A 20,896-nucleotide genomic window follows, 5' to 3' on the forward strand; every position below is an offset into this window, starting at 1 on the left:
GGAAATAATCCAAATTCATGTGACCATTTAGTTTTGACAGCTTGGCAAAACTTACCCCTGGTATGTGGTAAACTGAGCCGCAGGGCAAGATAAGTTCACCTCTATGGAATCGGTATCCCCCGCGTCCAATTTACAGTAGCTATTATAGTGAAATAATACCATGCTATTGTTTGAGGAGAGTGCACAATTATGAATTTAAATGTATTAATAAACCAATTAGGCACATTTTGGGCAGTCTTGATACATTTAACAGATATGCACTGGTTATATTGGATCAGTCGTCTAAAACTTTGCATATACACTGCTGCCATCTAGTTGCCAAAATCTAAATTGTGCCTGGGCTGGAATAATAGATTCTAGCCTTTCTCTTTCAAAGATGATGGTACAAAAAAAATGCATGCTTTTTTCTTTCTTTTAGCAGATCAAATGTGTTATTCTCCTACATTAATTTCACATTTCCACAAACGGTATCAAGAATATACATATTCTTTCTTCAGGTCCTGAGCTACAGGCAGTTAGATTTGGGTATGTAATTTTAAGGTGAACATTTAAAAAAGGGTTGGATCCTTTAAGCTGCTTGCAAATGTCTACTGAATGAAATATCACCATTACCATTTTAAAACCATGTCTATCTTTATTTCCCAAACACAATTCAACACAATTGCTTTGTCTTTTAATCATTTGAAGTATCTTTTAACAGTCTTACAAACATGTTGTACTTTTAACATAGGCCAGGCAGGCCCTGTTACCTCATCCCAGCCATAATGCCTTGCATTTCAGCTGGGAAGAAAACAAACTTTAATTTTCTCAACTTGCCATTGGCTCAACTTATCCCAAGACATTTTGACTATAATAACCCACACAGCTACAAGGATGTACCTTAATGCTAATTGTATGTCCTCATACTGAAGCTTATAGGAGACACCAACTGATGTGTAGAACAATGATTTACTTTGATTTCGATAAAAGCATCATGAAACCTCTAACACATTAATTTGACATGTTACATTTTTTTGGGACCTAACTTGCTTACTACTTTTTCCATGTTGTTTCTTCCTTCACAGACTCCATGAAATGATGACCTCTTTCTACATATTTGGTCAAATTTACAGCGTCAACGTGTGAATATGACAAGGCTCCTCAGCTTTTCCTCATCTTTTTCAAACTGTTTTAAAACAGGATTTGTTGACAAGCGAATTAGCTTTAAAAAGTCATTTTGTCGCAACCCCTTAAATGTGCTTTCAGTTGTTTTATGAGTAACCTGTGCCCAATTTTAACTACAATAATCCCATTCTATTGATATTTAATTGCCAGTCATGTCATGTGTGCACTTGTTTTCACTTCAGTATAACAATCAGGAATGTACCAGTATCGGGTGGGAGGACATATCATTCCACATAAGTAGAATCCTATTTATACACTTAGATTTGTATATGTAATACGTGACATAAAAAAAAAACTAATGTATCTGAATCAGAGAAAAATGCAAGTATAAAATATGTTGTAGCCGCCCGCCCATAGTGTAATGGTACGCTCCCTCTCAAATCACGAGGAAAGAATACACTTCCGTATTTTGAAGCTGACCAAAAATCAAAAGAAGCTTTACACACAAACAATGGGACACAAGATGGATAGGTTGTGTTGTCTTCTTTTGGTGTCCTTATCTGCAGTATCGGCACAGTTTGTGCCACCGGTAAGTGATCCAAATAATGAATATTCTGTAATCGTAAACTGTCTGCCAAATATTAGTTAGTCTGAGTTCCAGCTAGAAAGTGCGTTTTCACCTGAACAAAGCTTTGGTCTCTTTTGCCCTCTTAACAGTATACTGAAGAATGCCAGACGGGCATGTACCCTCCCAAAGGTCCAACGTAAGTATTTGCCATTAGTTTGCCACAGTATGCTAGCTAAGTTAGCTAGTTGTCCAAGGTGCTGTCAAATGTCCATAACATCTAAACAACTTGCACACGTTTTGTAATACCCGGCCGGTCCCAGATCATGGCTCATGCGTGAGGCGGCACACCTATGCCAGGTTAACAAGAAGTGTTTGTATTGTGTATAACCAGGTGCATTTAGTCATTAGCTACCTGCCTCTGTCCATTGTAATTAGACTGGGGCAACTTTTGACTACTGTAGCCTTAAAATGAATCTCACATGACACTATTGTGTAATACCACTTGCAGGGGATAGTCATTATGCATCCATCTAACATCTCTCATGTCACGATTTTGATCAGATTCAAAGGGCCTGTCACCTGGTACACAATAGACCTGGATTTGCCCCCCAGCGAAAGATGGAAGCTAATCATCACTGACAAGAAAGCTGAGGTGAGAGTTTTACATGTCTTGTTCGTATCAATTATGTAAATGTATTTACTGTAGGATCAATACTCGTACTGTTTTCTTATTCACTATTTGTCTGTTTTTCTTCAGTTGGTCAACATGATCCAGGCTATCAAGGATTTGGCCAACGCATTTGTTCCTAGTGGGAAACTGATAGATTTGGTTGACAAGGACTTGGTGAGAGAGTTTGATCATTTCACTGGAAAACTATTACACCTCATAAAATAATTTCAGTGATGATTTAATTTGACAATGTAACCGTTTCTAATCCATTACTAATGGTCTTGTGTGTTCTGCAGCCTTTGATAGTGAATACCCTACCCTACCCATTCAATGAGGAAATAAAAGGAGTTGCGACTGCCTCGGGTGTTCCCCTTGGTAATATACAGTAACCCACAATTGCCTATTCCAACCCCTGACCGCAACGGCACTATCATTCAGTTTCTAGTTTCTCACCTCCCTCTATTCTGATTCCATTACACTTGGTTTCACTCCAGGCGAGGTTGTCCTCTACAACATCTTCTATGAGATCTTTACGGTGTGCACTTCTCTAGTGGCAGAGGACTCAAATGGTAAGTAGCTCATGTTATGACATTTGAATCAATACTTTAGTTATGTACATGTCATCATGGTAGGACGTGATGCTTGAAATTTTCATGCACACACAGCATTTTGGTTTCTCTCCTTGCATTGTCATAGGTAACCTTATCCATGGGCGGAATATGGACTTTGGACTTTTCATGGGGTAAGAATGTCACTGCTACGGTTTAGTGACAGAGGGATATCAAGGGTCCTACCATGCATTGTTTTGTGCTCCATTGTGTTAATAGGACACTGTAGCTATTACAAACCCAAATTACTAGTCAGTCAATTTGGGTGAACAATACCTTTTAACCAATTTTTAATTATTTTTGCTGGTTTTCTGTAAACGTTTTTCCAGTTGCTACACCTTTTAATTCTTTACTGAAAATAAACCCCTTTATTGTTTCTTTCTCTACCAGTTGGGACATGAAGAACAGGTCCTGGTTGATAACAGAGAAACTCAAGCCTCTGGTGGTCAACATTGACTTCCAGAGAGGCAACAAGACGGTCTTCAAGTCCACTAACTTCGCCGGCTACGTGGGCATGTTGACTGGTATCAAACCGGTGAGCTCTGGGCTGCATTCAGCAGGCACAAATGGAAGCAAGCAACATTTTCAAATGGGAAAAACAAATCCCTTTTGAACGTGACCCTGATGTGGCATCTTTTTTAGCATCATGGTAGTTGTGAAAGTGTAATTTGACAAAAACATTTCTCATTTTCTTTGAAGCATGCTTTCACTCTGACCATGAATGAGCGCTTCAGCCTTGATGGAGGATACATCGGTGAGCTACCCAACTCTCCCGGTCTATCAAATCAGTACATTTATAGACCTGTTATGAATGCGGAGGGGGGAATATTAAGTGTGTCTGTTCTCTCAGGGATCGTGGAGTGGATCCTGGGGAATAGAGATGGGATGTGGATGAGCTTCCTCACTCGCTCTGTCTTAGAGAATGCTACCAGGTATCAAATTACTGTCATTTAACTACTTTTGACATGTTTTGTTATTGAAGGCAATAATACACATTCTTGCTTTAATGAGGGCTGTAATTATGGAGGAAAACCTGAGCACATTCAAGACCAGCATTATGAAACAGACATTTCTTTGGTCTCGTGAAAACACACCCTTTCTTTAACCCTGTGTGTGTCCAGCTACGAGGAGGCAAAGCACCTTCTGGCCCAGACCAAGTTGCTGGCCCCGGCCTACTTCATCCTGGGAGGGAACCAGACGGGCCAGGGCTGTGTCATCACCCGCTCCAGAGTCCTCAGCCTCGACATCTGGGAGTGAGTGGCTAAAACATATTACTATCCAATTTCAACTACTGAAATTAAATACTAAACACACTACTAGTGCAGCAGGGGTCTCTAACTTGTGTCACGGAGAAATACTAGCTGTGCAGGGTTCTGTTCCAGCTCAGCACTAGCATGCCTGATTTGAAAAGGTGCTGGGGTGGAACAAGATCACCTTGCATCACACTGGTCATACAAATCATATTGTTTAACATTCAGGGATGTGATCCAGACTACAAAAACAGGGAAATCTGAAATGTCTAGCCAACAGGTACATTTCTATTACATATGGATACATGTCACGAAATGTGTAAAACAAATCTACTTTACGTCAAATTGGTAGTTAGTCTTGTCCCATCAATGCAACTCCCGTACGGACTCGGGAGAGGCGACGGTCGAGAGCCATGCGTCCTCCGAAACACAACCATGCCAAGCCGCACTTCTTTTTGACACACTGCTCACTTAAACCGGAAGCCAGCTGCACCAATGTGTAGGAGGAAACACTGTACAGCTGGCGACCAAAGTCAGTGTGCATGCGCCCAGCTGCCACTAGAGCACGATGGGACAAGGACATCCCAGCCGGCCAAATCTAGACAACGCTGGGCTAATTGTGCGCCGCCTCATGTTTCCTGGTCGCGGCCGGCATCGAACCCAGATCTGTAGTGACACTTCTAGCACTGCGCAACGCAGGAGGCCTAGATATTCCTGATTTAATCAGGAGGCATCACATTCCTAAACACTGTACTCCGGTTGTGAAGGATTGAGCTGAAGCTGGGCCGCTGGTACGTTCTGGAAACCAACTACGATCACTGGAAGGAGCCTCTGTTCTTGGACAACCGCAGGACTCCAGCCATAAAGTGTATGAACCAGACCACGCAGGCAGTGAGTACTACAACCACAGATAAGCCATATATTTAGTTGGGCAGACACCAACCATTCCATGGCTGAATAAAAAGTCAACTAGAATTTGGCTCTGCTCCTTAATTTGATGTTTGTTTCAATTTCCTGTACAAATTCAAAAGGTATCTTTGTGGTAAGATTCTTTTCCCCTATCCTTTCTCCTCAGAACATCTCACTGAAGACCGTGTACGACGTGCTGTCGACAAAACCAGTCTTGAACAAGGTGAGCCCTTATTTACTGTTTTATCATTATTTATCGATTCAATAAATCTGTCTAATGCGAAAGTCCTGTCAGCATTTCTCAAAAGACCACCCGAGTGACTGACTTGTCATTGCAGTTGACCACATACACCACGTTGATGGACGTGAACAAGGGGAAACTGGAATCCTACATCCGTGACTGCCCCAATCCCTGTATGCCCTGGTGAAGCCTCCAAATGGGTTTCTAACAGAACGGTGGTGGGGAGATGGGCTTAACTGATTCAGAAACAACTGGAGAATCCTGTTGTACATATTTCAAGTCTTTGCGCTGTAACTAAAGGCTCCAATCAAAATATTGCCTCAACATTGCTTAACCCTTAACACTCATACATGGGTTGAAAATGGCAGAGTTGGGCACTGTTAAGCACCAAAATTGGAACAGTGGGCTGAACATGTCAGAGATCACGTTCTCTGAACTTGAGCATTACGCAACAAAGCTCCCTTCCCAGTAATTGGGCAACTTTGTCTGAGTGAGAAATGCTGTAAATTAAGAGGACTCTATGTATTTTGAAAGATGACAGGAGATTATAATTAATACCACTGATGTCATACAAGCAACCCAAACACCTGGGAGTCCAAATGTGCACTTTACATTTCCAAATCATAAAACTCTATGATCACTGTTTGATGTAATGTCATACCCTTGGTTTTTCTGAAAAAATTGAGCCCATTTGAATTTGTTTTGCTGCTGACTCCTTTCTATGCGCAGCAAAATTACAATGTCTGAATTGCCTTGTGAAAGTGTAACATGTCTTGTTGCACCTACCCCACACTTCCCAATAGTCTTTTTATTGGATGTATCTGGATTTATTTTTTTTTTCATTACCAAAATCTACACAAAGCTCAAATGCAAATCATGTGTAAAATTTGGATTCAGTTGAACTTGTGTACTCCCTTTGGTCTAATTTCCACACAGTTCCCTTTCAATTACCATGTTCATGCATATGCCTTTGTGAGAAACATTTCAATAGGCCAATTCCCACAAGTGTAAAGGGTTAAATGGCAACTCAATATTTTGAAAACATTTTGCCATTCACACTTTATTCCAAATGAACACGTATTAGCCTGTAATTTATATTAACGATAGAGCCTTTCTACCGCTGGTAGGGGATGATTGGTGAGGAAACGCCTCCATTTACCAAATCTATTTACAGGTCACAGAGGACAGATTTTTACACAATTGAGAAAGTGCCCAGGACACATGTCAGCACCAGGTATAAACTGGGCTCATGAAAGCATTGATCAATCAGTTTACATCTTTTGCATTCAAGTAATCTGATTTTAGGTCTTATGTCTACAGCCTTCCAGTAAACTACACTTGTTAAACACAAAGACAAGCCACCGCTTTGAAAAGTTCCATCATTTTATTCTTAAACTACATACAGTAGTTATCTTTAATTACATGGGAAACTGCCCCGAGAAAACAAAAAGGTCAAACTAAGATTTGGAAGTTAACGACAGCCCCATGTCACAAGGGAAAATATGTTAGGTGTCAATGTAGTCTTTACAGCCAAAGGTGAGGAAATGACTCGCAAGCAGCCTGAATCAAGTTTGAAGTCGTACTTGTAGTTCATTAGTGTTGCAGTTAAGAGTTCAAAAGGTCAGATGCTTGAAAAGCATGGGAGCTAGTGAGAGAGAATAAGACAAGGCCAAGAAGATGAACAAATAAAATTATTCAAAATGACAAACCGATTCCAAACTGATCCCATATCCGCAGAAAACAGAACTAAGGCGATTTTCAACAAGTTTGCTAGACTAGAGGATTCAAACGAGACTTGTAAAACTTTATACGTAACACAGCAGCAGAGAGAGACCCCACCCTAAATCCCCAAATCAAAGAACACATTCAGTAATCAGGGGCTGTATGTATCAAGTGTCTCAGAGAATGGGTACTGATCTAGGATCAGGTCCAACTTGTCCAAACAATCAGTATGTAGGATGATCAAAAATACCAAACTTATCTTAGATCTTCAGCACTCCTACTCTGATGTGCTTAATAGATACAGCCTCAGGAGTAGAAATAAACAAAACAGTGTTGATTACATTACAGTTGTAGTTGTTTTTAACCGTTGTACTTGGTCAAACGGTTTCGAGCGAAGCTTAGTCACTGGCACGACATTGTCTCGCCAACCCTTGCGACCATCCAATCATTAAGTACCAATAGGAGTCTGAACATCTTTAGGATTATTCTGTAGTGGTTCATTTCGACAACGTTTGTACAAGACGGTCTTTTTATGCACTTTGTGCACCTATCGTTTCTGTAAGAAAGATGAGAAAAAAAGTAGATGAATCATTGTCTTCCTAGAGATATCGCAAACACAGATGGATACAATAGTATTAAATAGTACATAGCCAACATTTACACGGCAGACTATCGGTTCTGCAACATTTCCCTGGACATTCTGTGAAGTTCCGCTCTACCAGTTTCATGAAACAATTTTGAAATGAAAACTGTGCCAGACAGTGAAACATTTCACTAGATATTGTATGTACCTACCTGGTTCTTTGAGTGTGTGTCCATTGCCCACGAGTCCACTAGTGTCAGTGTTCCCATTGAGGATCTCAACAGACAGATTATTATTCTGCTGTTCCTCAACTACCCTCTTCTGGAGCGCCTCCTGTTCATCACACACACACACACAGAGAGAGAGAACATTACTAGATTTCATAAGACTAATGATCAGACAGTTTGTAAGAAGAGGGGAAAAAAAGGAAGTGGACGTATTGATAACAAGGGAAATGGAGTCATTCTGGCTCGTCCCACCTCACATATGACACTCAGTTGCATGGGTAAATCCTCCACTTTCACAAAGTCTTCCTCGTCTGACTTTTGGCTCATGTTTCCTGATCCCACCTCCTGCATGAATTAAATGAAAGCATATACATTATAAAGGGTTTGGAGAAGTAATAAAGACATTGGAATACACAAATAAACTTAAGACTTAAATAAATTCAACTATTAAAGAATTTTGTAGTTTAAAAAGGATCAAAGATCTATGTAGTGGTGTTACATCTATGTTGAGCATGACAGGTGACTCTGTGTCAGGGCTGCCGCTGCTGTTTGAGCCGTGGGATCCCTCCTGGTTGTTGGTGGTGGCTGAGGCTGCACCTCCCTGGCTCTCCCCCTCCGGCCTCCCATGCTCCTCACGCTCTTCCTCTGGGGAGTCTACCACATCGATGGACTCGGACTTACTGCTCTTGACTGGGGGTGGGGGCGATAAGCAAGCAGAAAAGTTTAGGATAGAGAGAAGGAAAAAGGAGGGAGAGACAGGATTTGGGGGGGTGTAATAGAGAATCAGAGGGGCTGAAAACGCAGGCATCCATCAGACCAAACATTGCTATAATGAAAACATCTGGCAACCATTTACAAAAACGTGGACAGCAAAAAGTAGATGAAAAACAGGTACTATTTTTGGCTGACTAAAAGCCAAGAGACAGAAAAACAACCGTGAGCGTTCTTACCATCGTTACTCTCAGAGCTTTCTTGGTCAGACTTCATCTCTCGGTTTCCATTTGATGGGGCTTCATTTGCTACTACCTGAAATACAGGAGAAGATGGTCTAATGGAAGTGTGCGTACTGAGTGTGTGTGTCCTAACCCGTTGCTCTCCACCATCATTGCTAACCTGCAGGGAGGTCTGGACGTCCTGGGGCTCAGCTTCAAACTCCTCCATCTCCACCTCGTTCTCATCCTCCCCACTGCCGTAGTTAGTCAGGGCCTGGGTCTCCGCCTTGGACAGACCTGGCAAAGAACGCAAAACAACAAAGGGTTAGCACTAGGAGAACAAGTCAAAGGTGTGGCACTCGTCATAACCGTAGTAGGAGTTTACTTTGTTGGAAATAGGTTGGCGACAGTTGTAATGACGTGACCATAAAGATTCACAACAAATCCCCCATTGTGAACCTGCAGAACACTCGATCACAAGCTTCCTCTAGTAGCTACGGTCACTAGCAAGGTTTTCCGTGGTTGAACTAACTCACTTTACAGAGTAGCTTTAAGGCTAATTGAGGCGCCTCGCATTGTAGTGTTCACTCACTAATAGAGTGAAGCAGTCCCTCTTTAGCCCCCTCTTCCTCCTCCATCTCAGAGGCCTCGCTGCTCCTGCTGTCTTTCCCCTCCCTTCCGTGCTGCTCCCTCTCGGTCTCTTTCTGCTCCGTCTCATCTTCATCCTGGCACACAGAGTGAGATGTAAAAAGTTAAGACATTTACACGCCTTAATCCCAACCTTTAGACTACACCAGGGGTGTCAAAATAAATAAATATATATCAACTCAGCAAAAAATAAATGTCCCTTTTTCAGGACCATGTCTTTCAAAGATAATTAATACAAATCCAAATAACCCTTTACAATGAAGTTAAAGACACTGTTTCCCATGCTTGTTCAATGAACCATATACAATTAATGAACATGCACCTGTGGAACGGTCGTTAAGAAACTAACAGCTTACAGACGGTAGGCAATTAAGGTCACAGCAAGGCTGGACTGAGGGCTTGTAGGCCTGTTGTAAGGCAGGTCCTCAGACATCACCGGCAACAACGTCGCCTATGGGCACAAACCCAACGTCGCAGGACCAGACAGGACTGGCAAAAAGTGCTCTTCACTGACGAGTTGCGTTTTTTTCTCACCAGGGGTGATGGTCGGATTCGCATTTATCGTCGAAGGAATGAGTTACACTGAGGCCTGTACTCTGGAGCGGGATCGATTTGGATGTGGAGGGTCCGTCATGGTCTGGGGTGGTGTCACAGTATCATCAGACTGAGCTTCTTGTCATTGCAGGCAATCAACGCTGTGCGTTACAGGGAAGACATCCTCCTCCCTCATATGGTACCCTTCCTCACGGCCCATCCTGACATGACCCTCCAGCATGACAATGCCACCAGCCATTCTGTGTGTGATTTCCTGCAGGACAGGAATGTCAGTGTTCTGCCATGGCCAGCGAAGAGCCCGGATCTCAATCCCATTGAGCACGTCTGGGACCTGTTGGATCGGAGGGTGAGGGCTAGGGCCAGGGCCATTCACCCCAGAAATGTCAGGGAACTTGCAGGTGCCTTGGTGGAAGAGTGGGGTAACATCTCACAGCAAGAACTGGCAAATCTGGTGCAGTCCACGAGGAGGAGATGCATTGCATTACTTAATGCAGCTGGTGGCCACACCAGATACGGACTAACTTTTGACCCCCCCCCCCTTTGTTCAGGGACACATTATTCAATTTCTGTTAATCACGTCTGTGGAACTTGTTCAGTTTGTGTCTCAGTTGTTGAATCTTATATTTACACATGTTAAGTTTGCTGAAAATAAACACAGTTGACAGTGAGAGGCTATTTCTTTTTTTTGCTGAGTACATACATACACACTAAAATGACTAAACCAAATTGAAACTGTAGAAATTATAATGGACGTACATTCATACAATGTCCAGCTTGCTAATAAATCACTGAAATTAAAGCGAGACAGTTCGGAGCGTCGACAGCAAAGAAATAACACATTTTCTGAGTTTGACACCCCTGGACTACACTAAGTGTAGTCTAAAGAGACATCTGGCTTGAAACCACACGAGAAAATCATATGTTGAATGCTGATTTCCTCACTTTGTCTTCATCGAGATATGCTGGGGAAAAGGATTTCTCGACCTCCGGAGACTTGTTCTCCTGAAAGTAGTCAAATGTTCAGTCTTGAAATGTATTCACTCATTTTGTATTAGATTGAATGACACACACACAAATCCAATATGAAAATACTCACCCACACCCCTATCCCCTCCACCTACCTCATTATTCCTGTGTTCCTGCTTGACTTGGTTATTATTAGGTCTCTTGTGGTTCTTGTGCCTGGCCTGGGAGTTAGCTATAGTAGCAGTACTACTGCTGTTGCTGTCCAGGTCTTGCATCAGTCTGAAGAAGGCCAGCTCGTTAAACAGGATCTCAGAGATCTCCACAAGCAAGTCCTCGCCACAGTCCTTTAGAGTACGTCCTGCAAACTTACTCAGAGAGTCCTGAGGGGGAGGGAGAAACTTAGGATTCCATTTTGAAAATAATGATAAGCTAAAAACAGTACTAGATAGACAAGATTTTCTCAACACCTATTCTAAGAAAGCTGCACACTGATACTTATTTTTAAAAATGGCTGAATCAATAGATTCACAAGCTCGTGCTTGGTTCTTGCCCCCCTCCTTGCTTGTTCTGCCCACTATAGCTCATTTGTTCCCATGGCAACGAGAGGCTGTGGTCTTCCTTGGCTTAGTTATAAAAATCTTCGCTGATTTTAAAATGGCTGAACCAATATTTCTGTATATAAATTCTTATGTTATTAGTCTGCACTTTGTTAACTTTGTTCGAGTGGACGTTTTCAGCTCTTACACCAAAATAAAACAGTTACCGGACTAATCTGAGGTTTGAGTCACAGTGGGGAAAACCTCTAAATTTGCTATATCATCATAAGGCTTATCATACCTGCAGTATGCCTCCCAGCTGTCGGTGAAAGAAGCGGACAAACTCCTTGCTCTCGTCATTCTGCTGGGTGAGGGTGAGCACCATGTGCCGCACCGACGTCAGCAGCTGGTAGGAACACACCTCGTCCATGTGCTCCTGACAGACCACAAGAACAAAAACAACCTCTTTCAGTTCTTTGCCTTTAACAAAGTATATTGCTAGCCTGGGTACCTGACTGTTTCTGGATTCAAATCATGCTAGTTTGCCAAATTGTTTGTCAAACAAAAACCAGAGCTTTTCCATTGCCAATAGTGAAAAATTGCCCAAGTCACAGTCACAATATTCTTATGTTTTGCACTCCAAATGTAGCATGAGTCTGCACATTTGTATTTATTAGGGATCCCCATTAGCTGCTGTCAACTCTTCCCGGGGTCCAAACGCGTAAAGGCACTTACATCACACACTGATAACAAGTGGAGGACAGAGGAGCCTCTTAAAGAAGAAGTTACAGGTCTGTGAGAGCCAGAATTCTTGCTTGTTTGTAGGTGACCAAATACTTATTTTCCATCATAATTTGCAAATAAATTCATTACAAATCCTACAATGTGATTTTCTGGATTTTTTTTTCTCATTTTCTCATTTTGTCTGTCATTTTTTAAGTGTACCTATGATGAAAAGTACAGGCCTCATCTTTTTAAGTGGGAGAACTTGCACAATTGGTGGCTGACTAAATACTTTTTTGCCCCACTGTACATACATATATACACATACATACTTATATACACACACACACACACACACACACACACACACACACACACACACACACACACACACACATATATATATATAAAAGATATGGCAAATAGGAGTGGCAATATCGTCTGCTATTATCCTCAGTCATTTCCCAAGTTGTCAGACCCTGGTGGCTTGTCATTGTTGATAGATAACCATTTAACTTCTTCCACACCCACTTTATGGAATTCAAAATTACAACGCTTGTCTTTCCTCATTTAAATCAGTTTTTCTTGAATGTGTTGTGCCAGCAACAAATGCTGACACATCATACCTAAGTTAGCTAATCTTGCCAATGAAAAAGTAATTGTCATTGGCAATAACAGTGGGTTTTGTGAAAAATGAGCCATCTGTTTCAATGAATGGAGCATAGTTTGCCTTTTTGCCCAACATTTCATTTAAGGTGCTCCAAAGCTTTTTACTATCATTCATCTGTGTTTCATATTATAGTTTCTTCTTTTTTCAGTACGTTTGTCAAATCGGTTGTGCACCCAGACTTACCATTCCTTTTGCCTCATCCTTCTCAACCCTTTTTAGCACTTCTCTGGAATGCTTGATTGTTTTCATTGATTTAATGGGAAGCTTAGCATAAGTAGACATGCTCATGTTATTTATGTTTGAGCTGATCGTGCAGGGTGAGCTGCAAACAGTGGAATTCCTACTAGGGCACACCGTCTCAGTGCTAACAGTATAACTGGTTCATAGGTACATGATTTCTGCCTAAAATAGCTGTAGGATCAACAGAGGCATTCAGGGCAATTAGATGGACAAATTAAGTTACTTACATTGTGTCTGCCAATGCTGGAGCATTAGGACAACTCTGCTACACAATGGTAGGGATTATCTGAGCTAGGCTTGGGCACATCCAGACCAGTAGCTTTCCAGGATGAGGATTGACCACCCCTAGTATAAATGAAGGACAGGAGACAAAAGGGAGACCACTATAGGGTATTGAGACGGGTCCTGGGTTCCTACCTTGAGGAAGGGGATGACTTCGGTCATTATGGCCTTAATCTGTCTGTCCAGCTGCTGGGTGTCGATCTGCGGACAGTGGACATCACCTGACCAGACTCCCGCACCTTTACACACACACACACACACAGATGTATTATTATTATTATCTCCCATCTGAGGTGTGTGTTTTGTAAGCTGGCACCAAGAGAAATCGAAACAGCTCAGCACACCATTGTCATATCCCATTTTTCTTTACTAAGTGCGTGAGGGCGCGACTGCACACTTCAAGGACTCTACATGAGACCGCAGACAGCCAAAGTGCTTTGCACTTGGAAACACGTGTGTGGGAGTGTTCACACCCGCCGACCACAACACCGTAGAGTGGGACGAAGCACATGGCTTTGGGGAGCAAGCGTTACGCATTTCTACCAGAGAGAGATGTAGAACAGAGAAGTTGAGAGAGAGATGTGTACCTTCCAGCAGCTGAGCAGCGCTAGCAGAAGAGTTAGCAGAGGCCTCAGAGGCGGTAGCAGCGGTGGTGTTGGGGCTAAATCAGCCTTGAGCTTCATGCGCTCGTACTCTCTCATCCTGGCTAGAGCCTTGTCTAAGTGGATTACTGTGTTACCTGGCAGCACAGCATTGCAAGTGTCAGGAGAGGGAGAGAGAGCGAGAGAACACAAGAGAAGGATATTAGAAGAGCAACGCGGGACAATAAACTCAACTCAACTAAAAAATTATACCTAAGTCATCGTTAGCGAACGGCTCCAGGTTGGAGGTGGTGGACAGGGTGCTCTCGTTGTCTACCGATTCTGCGTCGTTCCGCCTCTTACTAGGGACATGATGCTTGATGACCCGGATGTTCTTCTCCGACACATCCTGAGAGAGAGGTAAAAAGGGAATTCAGTCACACACCACTCACCCATTGGGGGCTAACAAACACAATTTAGAAAGAAAAAAAAATCCTAAACGAGAACCCATTCATCATTCATTGTTCGAATGAGGAAGAGAGGGGGGAGAACAAAAGAAAAACGTTGATTCATTGCAGAGACCGCTCTGCTAAACTCCCTTGACCGATTTTGCGTCTGTTCCATCTCGGGATGCAATAGACTAAAAACAATGGGCTGCGCATCTGCCCTTGTATCCTTTTCTCCAAACATAGGGGGAAAAAAATACAAACAAAAAAAATCAGACATCTCATTCATCACTGGGGAACAAAGGAGTGATTTACAAAGACAAAAGGGATCGTTATAATTTAGCAAAACATCCGGGGACCTGGGCTAGAACAAAGACCTGCACAACCACACACATCTAATCTGTCCGGCAGGCAGCAACCGCAACGCTTCGCTCAGAGTGACGGATGGGCCTCAAGGCACAACCTTACTGACAACTGGAGCACTGGATTTCAAAGACGAGGGGGGGAACAAAGGAGGTAGGGGGAGAGAGAAAAAGAGATGGACGGAGTGTTTAAGATGGATGAGAGTGAAATAAAAATAGATGGACAGTGTTTAAGATGGATGGCTGGAAAGAGCGAGAGATGTTGAGAGAAAGTGAGAGGTGTCAGGAATGAGACATGGGCAAGAGAGCTAGAGAAAAGAGCGAGAGATAGGGAAAGCTTGTGAGAAGAGAAAAGAGGGAGTGGGAGATATGACAGGCAAGTGATTTAATGAAGAGGCAGGTGTGTGTGTAAATCCGTCTGTCTCACCCCGTCACTGGTTGCCAGGCTTTCACTGGGGGTGAGCTCTGACTGGGGGGTGAGCTCTGACTGGGAGCCGGCTGCCCAGGCCACAGGGCCCAGGGTGGAGGCCTGGTCCTCGGCCGCACTCTTCTCCGTCAGGTGCCTGGTCACTATGTCCTGGAGGTCAACAGCAAAAAGACATGGTTAAACATGAGAATCCAACAGCAAGGAAGAGGGTTACAATCATGAGCTGTACATTTAGAAGAAAGAAATAAAACACTGGATTCTATGCTCCTACGGGATTTAACAACAACATTTTGGCACCTCAAGTCTTTATCAGCAGCTCCTTGTGGCTTGAATCCATTCCTATGAGGTTTACCCATGGATTGTATGAAATACTATTTGCAGTCTCAGAGTAGGAGTGCTGGTCTAGGATCAGCAGTAAATCCTCATTCGGACGCGTTTACCTGTAGGGTATAGAGTGCTCTCTGGCGCAGGTAGTCCGTGTTGAGCAGCTGCAGCTCGTGGAAGAGCTCGATGAGGAAGTGGGGCCGCGACTCGTTCTGGGAAATGAGCGTGGCCACCTCCGAGTAGATAGTCTCCCTCAGGGCCTCGAACAGGGAGAAGTCACTGCTGGCATCTGGAAGTGTTAAAATGCAAGACAGACACTCAAGAAGATGTTGTCGCAAGTATAAGAAGCAGTCATATGTGGCAGTCTATTGGGGAGATATATCTATATATATATCCAGCCAGTATTGCACAGGTGGCGGTGTAGTCTTTGGCTCCAGCTCTGCTGAAACATACCTTCATCAGGACCTTGATTCGCTGAATCAGATGTGTTAAAGCCTGGAAAAGCCTGCGCACCTAGTAGTTCTCTAAGAGTAATGTATCGAAGGCAATGATACTGTACAATGGAACACATTCTAACAAATTTCCAAATGTAAAAGATAAAACAATTGCATAAAAAAATTATAATAATTAAAAAGCCAATCAGAATGCCAAACATATTACTCTGATTCAGAGGGGTTGGGTTAAATGCGGACTCATTTCAGTTGAATACATTCAGTTGGACAACGGACTAGGTAACCCCTTTTCTCTTTCAATTGTTCGCCAAGTCCATTAGATCAAGCGAGACACTCAAAGGTTGGGATCTAGTTTGAGTCCGTTAAAAGTTGAACTATTACATGCATGAGGTGCTTGAATGACCGATATTACACAAAAGTTGTGGGGAAAAAACACCCCAAACTTCAAATCAGTGACAATCAGTGTTAGCTGGTGCTTAGCTGTGTGCTAGGGGTGAGTTTACCTGGCGCTTCAGTGCATGCAATTCTGTTAGAGAGGAAAGGTGTTCTCCAAGCATAGGCTGTGAGGAAAATCAAAAAAGCAACGACATAAATAAACAAAAAAGTAAAACGTGGTCACATTACAAAAAGGTGAGGACATAAAACCAATTAAACTCAAATAACCATAATAATGAAACTGAAGATGTGCGTGGACACGGTGTAGTGTGATCGGGTCAAGGTTTTGTACCGGAGGAGAGGTCGTTGGGCTTGTTGCCAGTCTTGGTCTTGGTGTCCAGTTTCTCCTGGGTCAGTTTGTCTAGCAGGCTCTGGTTCTGGTCCCGCTGGCGATGGGGCTGCGGCACCCTCTTCTGGACAAAGTCGGCCGTGCTGGACACACTGTCACTCTCCACTCCTGGAGATACACAAGCAAGGAAAGAGAAACACACAAAACAAATAGAGGGGAGAAAGTGTGAGATATGCAAAAATAAACATTTACACGCATCGTATGTTTAAAAAAATACCCTATTTGTGCATTCGTCTTTTGAATAGATAGTGTTGACCAAGTCGCCTTGAGCAATACTGTTTCAGTTGTGTCTCCGAAATATTGAGAGGTCTTCAAATCTCTAGTCTTATGATCTTGTAAATATATCAATAGGCAGGTGCTACAGTGGTGGTGGTTGGAGCGAGTTACCTCCCGGCCTTCCTAACTGAGCTGCTGGAGAGGAAGGAAATGTCAAGTTCTAGAGAAAAAGCACTCAATATAAATCATTACAGGTCACAGTATCCCATGTCGTACCAGTGTTCTTGTGGTGTCCCTTGACCAGCCGGGTCCTCCTCTTGGAGTTGGGAGTCTTGTCGCGGGAGGCCAGGCTTGCCTGGGCAGAGGCCTTACGTCCTGCCCTGAAGGCCTTGGTGATGATGGTGGGGTCAGCCGGGTCCGGCATGCTGCTGAAGCTCTCCTGGGAGGCCTGGTCGAAGGCCTGGGGCCGGGTGTTGTTAGCCCCTCTATGGGGTAGAGAGGAGGGGGATTCAGTGATAGGAGCTGGAGGCTGGGAGACGTTGAGCCAGCCAGATTCATGGCCACGACTGCCGGTTTCTTCATTCTGCCTCTGGGGCCTGGTGGGATGGATACAGACAGAGAAAGACGGTTGGACTAAAGTAGGAAAAAATGTGAGTAAGAGAGAACTAAGTAGCAATGAAGTATGCCTTTCATTCTTTGCCCACACACACACAGGCCTGGGAATTGCAAGGGATACTTAGGTGCCAATACGATATGTATTGCGATTCTATATGCATTGTGATTCGACACAGATTGTATTGCGATGATGTTCCAAACATATTGCTCACTATATGTGTCTGCTGCAGAGGGGCAAGAGAAAATTTGTTTTGATCAGTCAGGGAAATAGAAGTACTGAAAGCATGTTGGCTCACTATTTAAAAAAGACGGAGAACATGCTATAGGATGAATAAATACTGGAGTTTTGGCACAGATACAGCCGACTAGCGCTAGCTAACGCTGCCTACAAATCGATACTTGGAGTCAAACGTCAGTAATAATCGATACAATATCATCCAAAAATAATATCACGATATGCAACTACTTGATTTTTGCCAATCAATCACTAACACACACCTTTTGTCTACAGTGCTGAGTGGGGAGCATTGTAAGGGCGGAGGAAAGCTCAAGTACTCTGTCTTGACTGAGGTGTTGGGATCCAGCTGCTGTTGGTGGTTGTCTGGGCTGACTTGGCCAGTACTCCGAGGGAACTCCCCCATAGCAGAAGGGAACATGGGGTTGAAATTAAACCCTGTGGAGGAGAAAAATAAATGAAGTGAGCACACAGGTATATTGTGCAGGTTAGAGGTTTTTCCACCATGAATCTGGTTCTGGAGGCAAATCTGCAGCATGGTCACTAGCTGGCACAGCCACAAAGTCATAAAATCTGATTTTAAACCTAACCCCACTTGCTAACCCTAATCTTAAACTAAGACTAAAAAGCTTCTAAATTTTATGAATTTTTACAAAAGACAATTTTGACTGGCTTATTTAAGGGGAAATCGTTCAGTTCTGCCTCCAGGACAAGACTGATGACAATAAACGTCAAACTGCGTATATTGTGATCTGGAAAACACTTGGTTACAAACATATCAAATCAGGAATTGCCTACTATTCCAGTATGCCCTCTATTCCTCAATAACACTCATATGTGCCAGAGCTTCTCAATTTCTAAAGCTAACCTCTGAATTGAACTGGGTCAAGGTGACAAGTATTTAAAGAAGTGCCTTCCATGACATTATTACAAAAGCAATTGATACATTTTTGCACACAGTCCCTGAAAGAGACATTATTTGAACACTAACTATACAAAAACATTAAGAACACCTGCTTTTTCCATGACAGACTGATGAGGGGAAAGCTTTAAAGAGACAGGTTAAAGGATTTTTAAGCCTTGAGACATGGATTTTGTATGTGTACCATTCAGAGGGTGAATGGGCAATAATTTAAGTGCCTTTGAACGGCGAATGGTAGTAGGTGCCAAGCACACCGGTTGGTGTCAAGAAGTGCAACGCTAATGGTTTTCAACAGTTTCCCGTGTGTGTCAAAAATGGTCCACCACCCAAAGGACACCCAATCAACTTGACAACTGTGGGACGCATTGGAGTTGACATGGGCGCCAGCATCCCTGTAGAACACTTGACAACTTAAGAGTCCATGCCCTGACGAACTGAGGCTGTTCTGAGGGGGTGTTCCTAATGTTTGGTATACATTCTTTGATTTTTCATTCCTTTGAGAACTTTCACTCATGTCATAACATCAACGAGGAAGGGTCGAAAAACAATGTATGGAAGATGTATGTATAAAGGGGTGTTGGAAGGCGTACCGGAGGAGAGGGGTGGGAATCCGGCCAGGCCGGGAGGCAGGTTGAGGGCCTGGTTGACAGATGGGGGCATGGAGGAGATGAAGGGGAGAAAGAGACTGGTGGGGGAGAAGGGGGGACAGGCACTGCCGGAGTCCCGGGACGTGGAGCCCTGGTTCTGGGCCTGCTGACCTGAGGACGAGGAGGGCGGCTGCTGTTGTTGTTGTTGTTGACGAAGCAGGTCGCTCAGCACCAGTTTCAGTCTGGGAACAAACGGGACAAATACAGGCAAGTCGTGTGTTAAAACCTAACCATATTCTTGTATTCACAAGTCATGTTTAAACCTGATGTCATGTTCACATATACTGCAGATAGTCATTTAACCATGATTGGCTATGCACTTAGAGCTATAAACTAATGTAGACATGACATGGGTGTGAACCTAACAAACGAAAGCTGCAATGAATAAATGTTCAACTGAATTGTAAGGTCTGGAAAACAGACACTGATCATTTCCCTCATGCCATACATTGAGCCAGTGACATTAACATATCAGTAAACTAGTAAAGTATCTGGGGATTTCAGATGAGAATTAGCTACAGTATATAGCTAAAATATGGTGCAATGTTTGTTGTACATTATCTGTGCAAATGGGTCCTGTGTGGCTCAGGTGGTAGAGCATGGCGCTTGCAACGCTAGAATTGTGAGTTCGATTCCCACGGTTGGACCAGTACGAAAAAGTAGGCACACACACTACTAAGTCGCTCTGCTAAATGACAAAAATGAAAATAAACCAATAGATTCTAGTTGATTTTTTTTGCGTGTTTGTTCTACCTTTCGGCATTGTTCTGCTGCCAGGCCAGCTGTGTGTAACACTGGCTGAGCTGGTGCATGACCAGGTGGACCTGGGGGGAGGACAGGTTGTTGGGCAGCGCATTGTACGGTCCTGTCAGCAGGGTCTGGAGCATGTAGGACAACATCTGGAGAGGGGGAGGGGAGAACAGGTAGGGACAAGGAAAACAGGTAGAAGAGTGAGTGAGAGATGTAGAAAGAGTGTGTGTGTGTGTGTGTGGAGAAAGAAAGTTTGAAAGAGATAGAAAGAAGAGAACAAAATGGTATTCATGAACCTGTCTGTCATTTGGTTTCCCCATACAGGTTCTGACACCCAGTCAGATAGGATCTCAAGCCAACGGCTGATTTCTATAAAAGGAATAGCAGTGTTTGCATTTCCATCAGGACGACGACGCACGCCGAATAAATTCAAATTCAACACCATGCTCTATAGGTTAAGTGTCACCGTCAACGTGCTATATCAATGACAATGCGGCGAAAATCCATTTAGGCACCTCTAACACAAGACTGGCATGAGTAATACATTTCTTTATTAACTTACTTTATCAACCTTAGTGAAATGTAATAGACATTGAACAGAAAGGAAAGCGAGCAGAAATGCCAAACATTATTTGGCGGTGTGCCTAAGTTGCTGCTACCTTTTCTGTAGGTTGGGTGAAACAGATGTCCTGACTCAAAAT

At 43.2% G+C, this 20,896-nt stretch overlaps 2 protein-coding genes across 2 annotated transcripts in view; one reads left to right on the forward strand and one right to left on the reverse strand.

The window, feature by feature from the left end:
* Positions 1-1,547: 1,547 nt before the first annotated feature.
* On the forward strand, positions 1,548-6,252 carry LOC115145863 (acid ceramidase-like). Its single transcript, XM_029687449.2, has 14 exons — positions 1,548-1,693; positions 1,822-1,868; positions 2,234-2,324; positions 2,430-2,516; positions 2,639-2,717; positions 2,837-2,911; positions 3,039-3,084; positions 3,341-3,485; positions 3,650-3,704; positions 3,801-3,882; positions 4,072-4,203; positions 4,968-5,091; positions 5,276-5,332; positions 5,448-6,252. Exons 1-14 carry the CDS (start codon positions 1,616-1,618, stop codon positions 5,535-5,537), a joined length of 1,188 nt encoding a protein of 395 aa, XP_029543309.1. The 5' UTR covers positions 1,548-1,615; the 3' UTR covers positions 5,538-6,252.
* Positions 6,253-6,715: 463 nt separating this feature from the next.
* Positions 6,716-20,896, reverse strand: part of LOC115145862 (pericentriolar material 1 protein-like) — a 35,410-nt gene continuing 21,229 nt past the window's right edge. The window contains 22 exon segments of the mRNA XM_029687443.2: positions 6,716-7,628; positions 7,868-7,988; positions 8,135-8,227; positions 8,382-8,572; positions 8,833-8,908; positions 8,996-9,111; positions 9,407-9,539; positions 10,960-11,019; positions 11,139-11,363; positions 11,821-11,955; positions 13,570-13,673; positions 14,022-14,099; positions 14,102-14,173; positions 14,289-14,424; positions 15,251-15,400; positions 15,691-15,863; positions 16,530-16,586; positions 16,754-16,918; positions 17,303-17,622; positions 18,140-18,314; positions 19,389-19,627; positions 20,199-20,344. Coding sequence (XP_029543303.2) covers positions 7,603-7,628; positions 7,868-7,988; positions 8,135-8,227; positions 8,382-8,572; positions 8,833-8,908; positions 8,996-9,111; positions 9,407-9,539; positions 10,960-11,019; positions 11,139-11,363; positions 11,821-11,955; positions 13,570-13,673; positions 14,022-14,099; positions 14,102-14,173; positions 14,289-14,424; positions 15,251-15,400; positions 15,691-15,863; positions 16,530-16,586; positions 16,754-16,918; positions 17,303-17,622; positions 18,140-18,314; positions 19,389-19,627; positions 20,199-20,344 — 2,991 coding nt within the window. The 3' untranslated portion in view covers positions 6,716-7,602.

Source organism: Oncorhynchus nerka, linkage group LG18, assembly GCF_034236695.1.
Source record: "Oncorhynchus nerka isolate Pitt River linkage group LG18, Oner_Uvic_2.0, whole genome shotgun sequence".
NCBI lineage: Eukaryota > Metazoa > Chordata > Actinopteri > Salmoniformes > Salmonidae > Oncorhynchus > Oncorhynchus nerka.

Coding starts and splice junctions, on each gene's coding strand:
- LOC115145863 (XM_029687449.2), top strand. CDS start 1,616: ATGGGACACAAGATGGATAGGTTGTGTTGTCTTCTTTTGGTGTCCTTA. Junction 2,718..2,836: donor TGCCTCGGGTGTTCCCCTTG/GTAATATACAGT, acceptor GTTTCACTCCAG/GCGAGGTTGTCCTCTACAAC. Junction 3,883..4,071: donor GTCTTAGAGAATGCTACCAG/GTATCAAATTAC, acceptor GTGTGTGTCCAG/CTACGAGGAGGCAAAGCACC.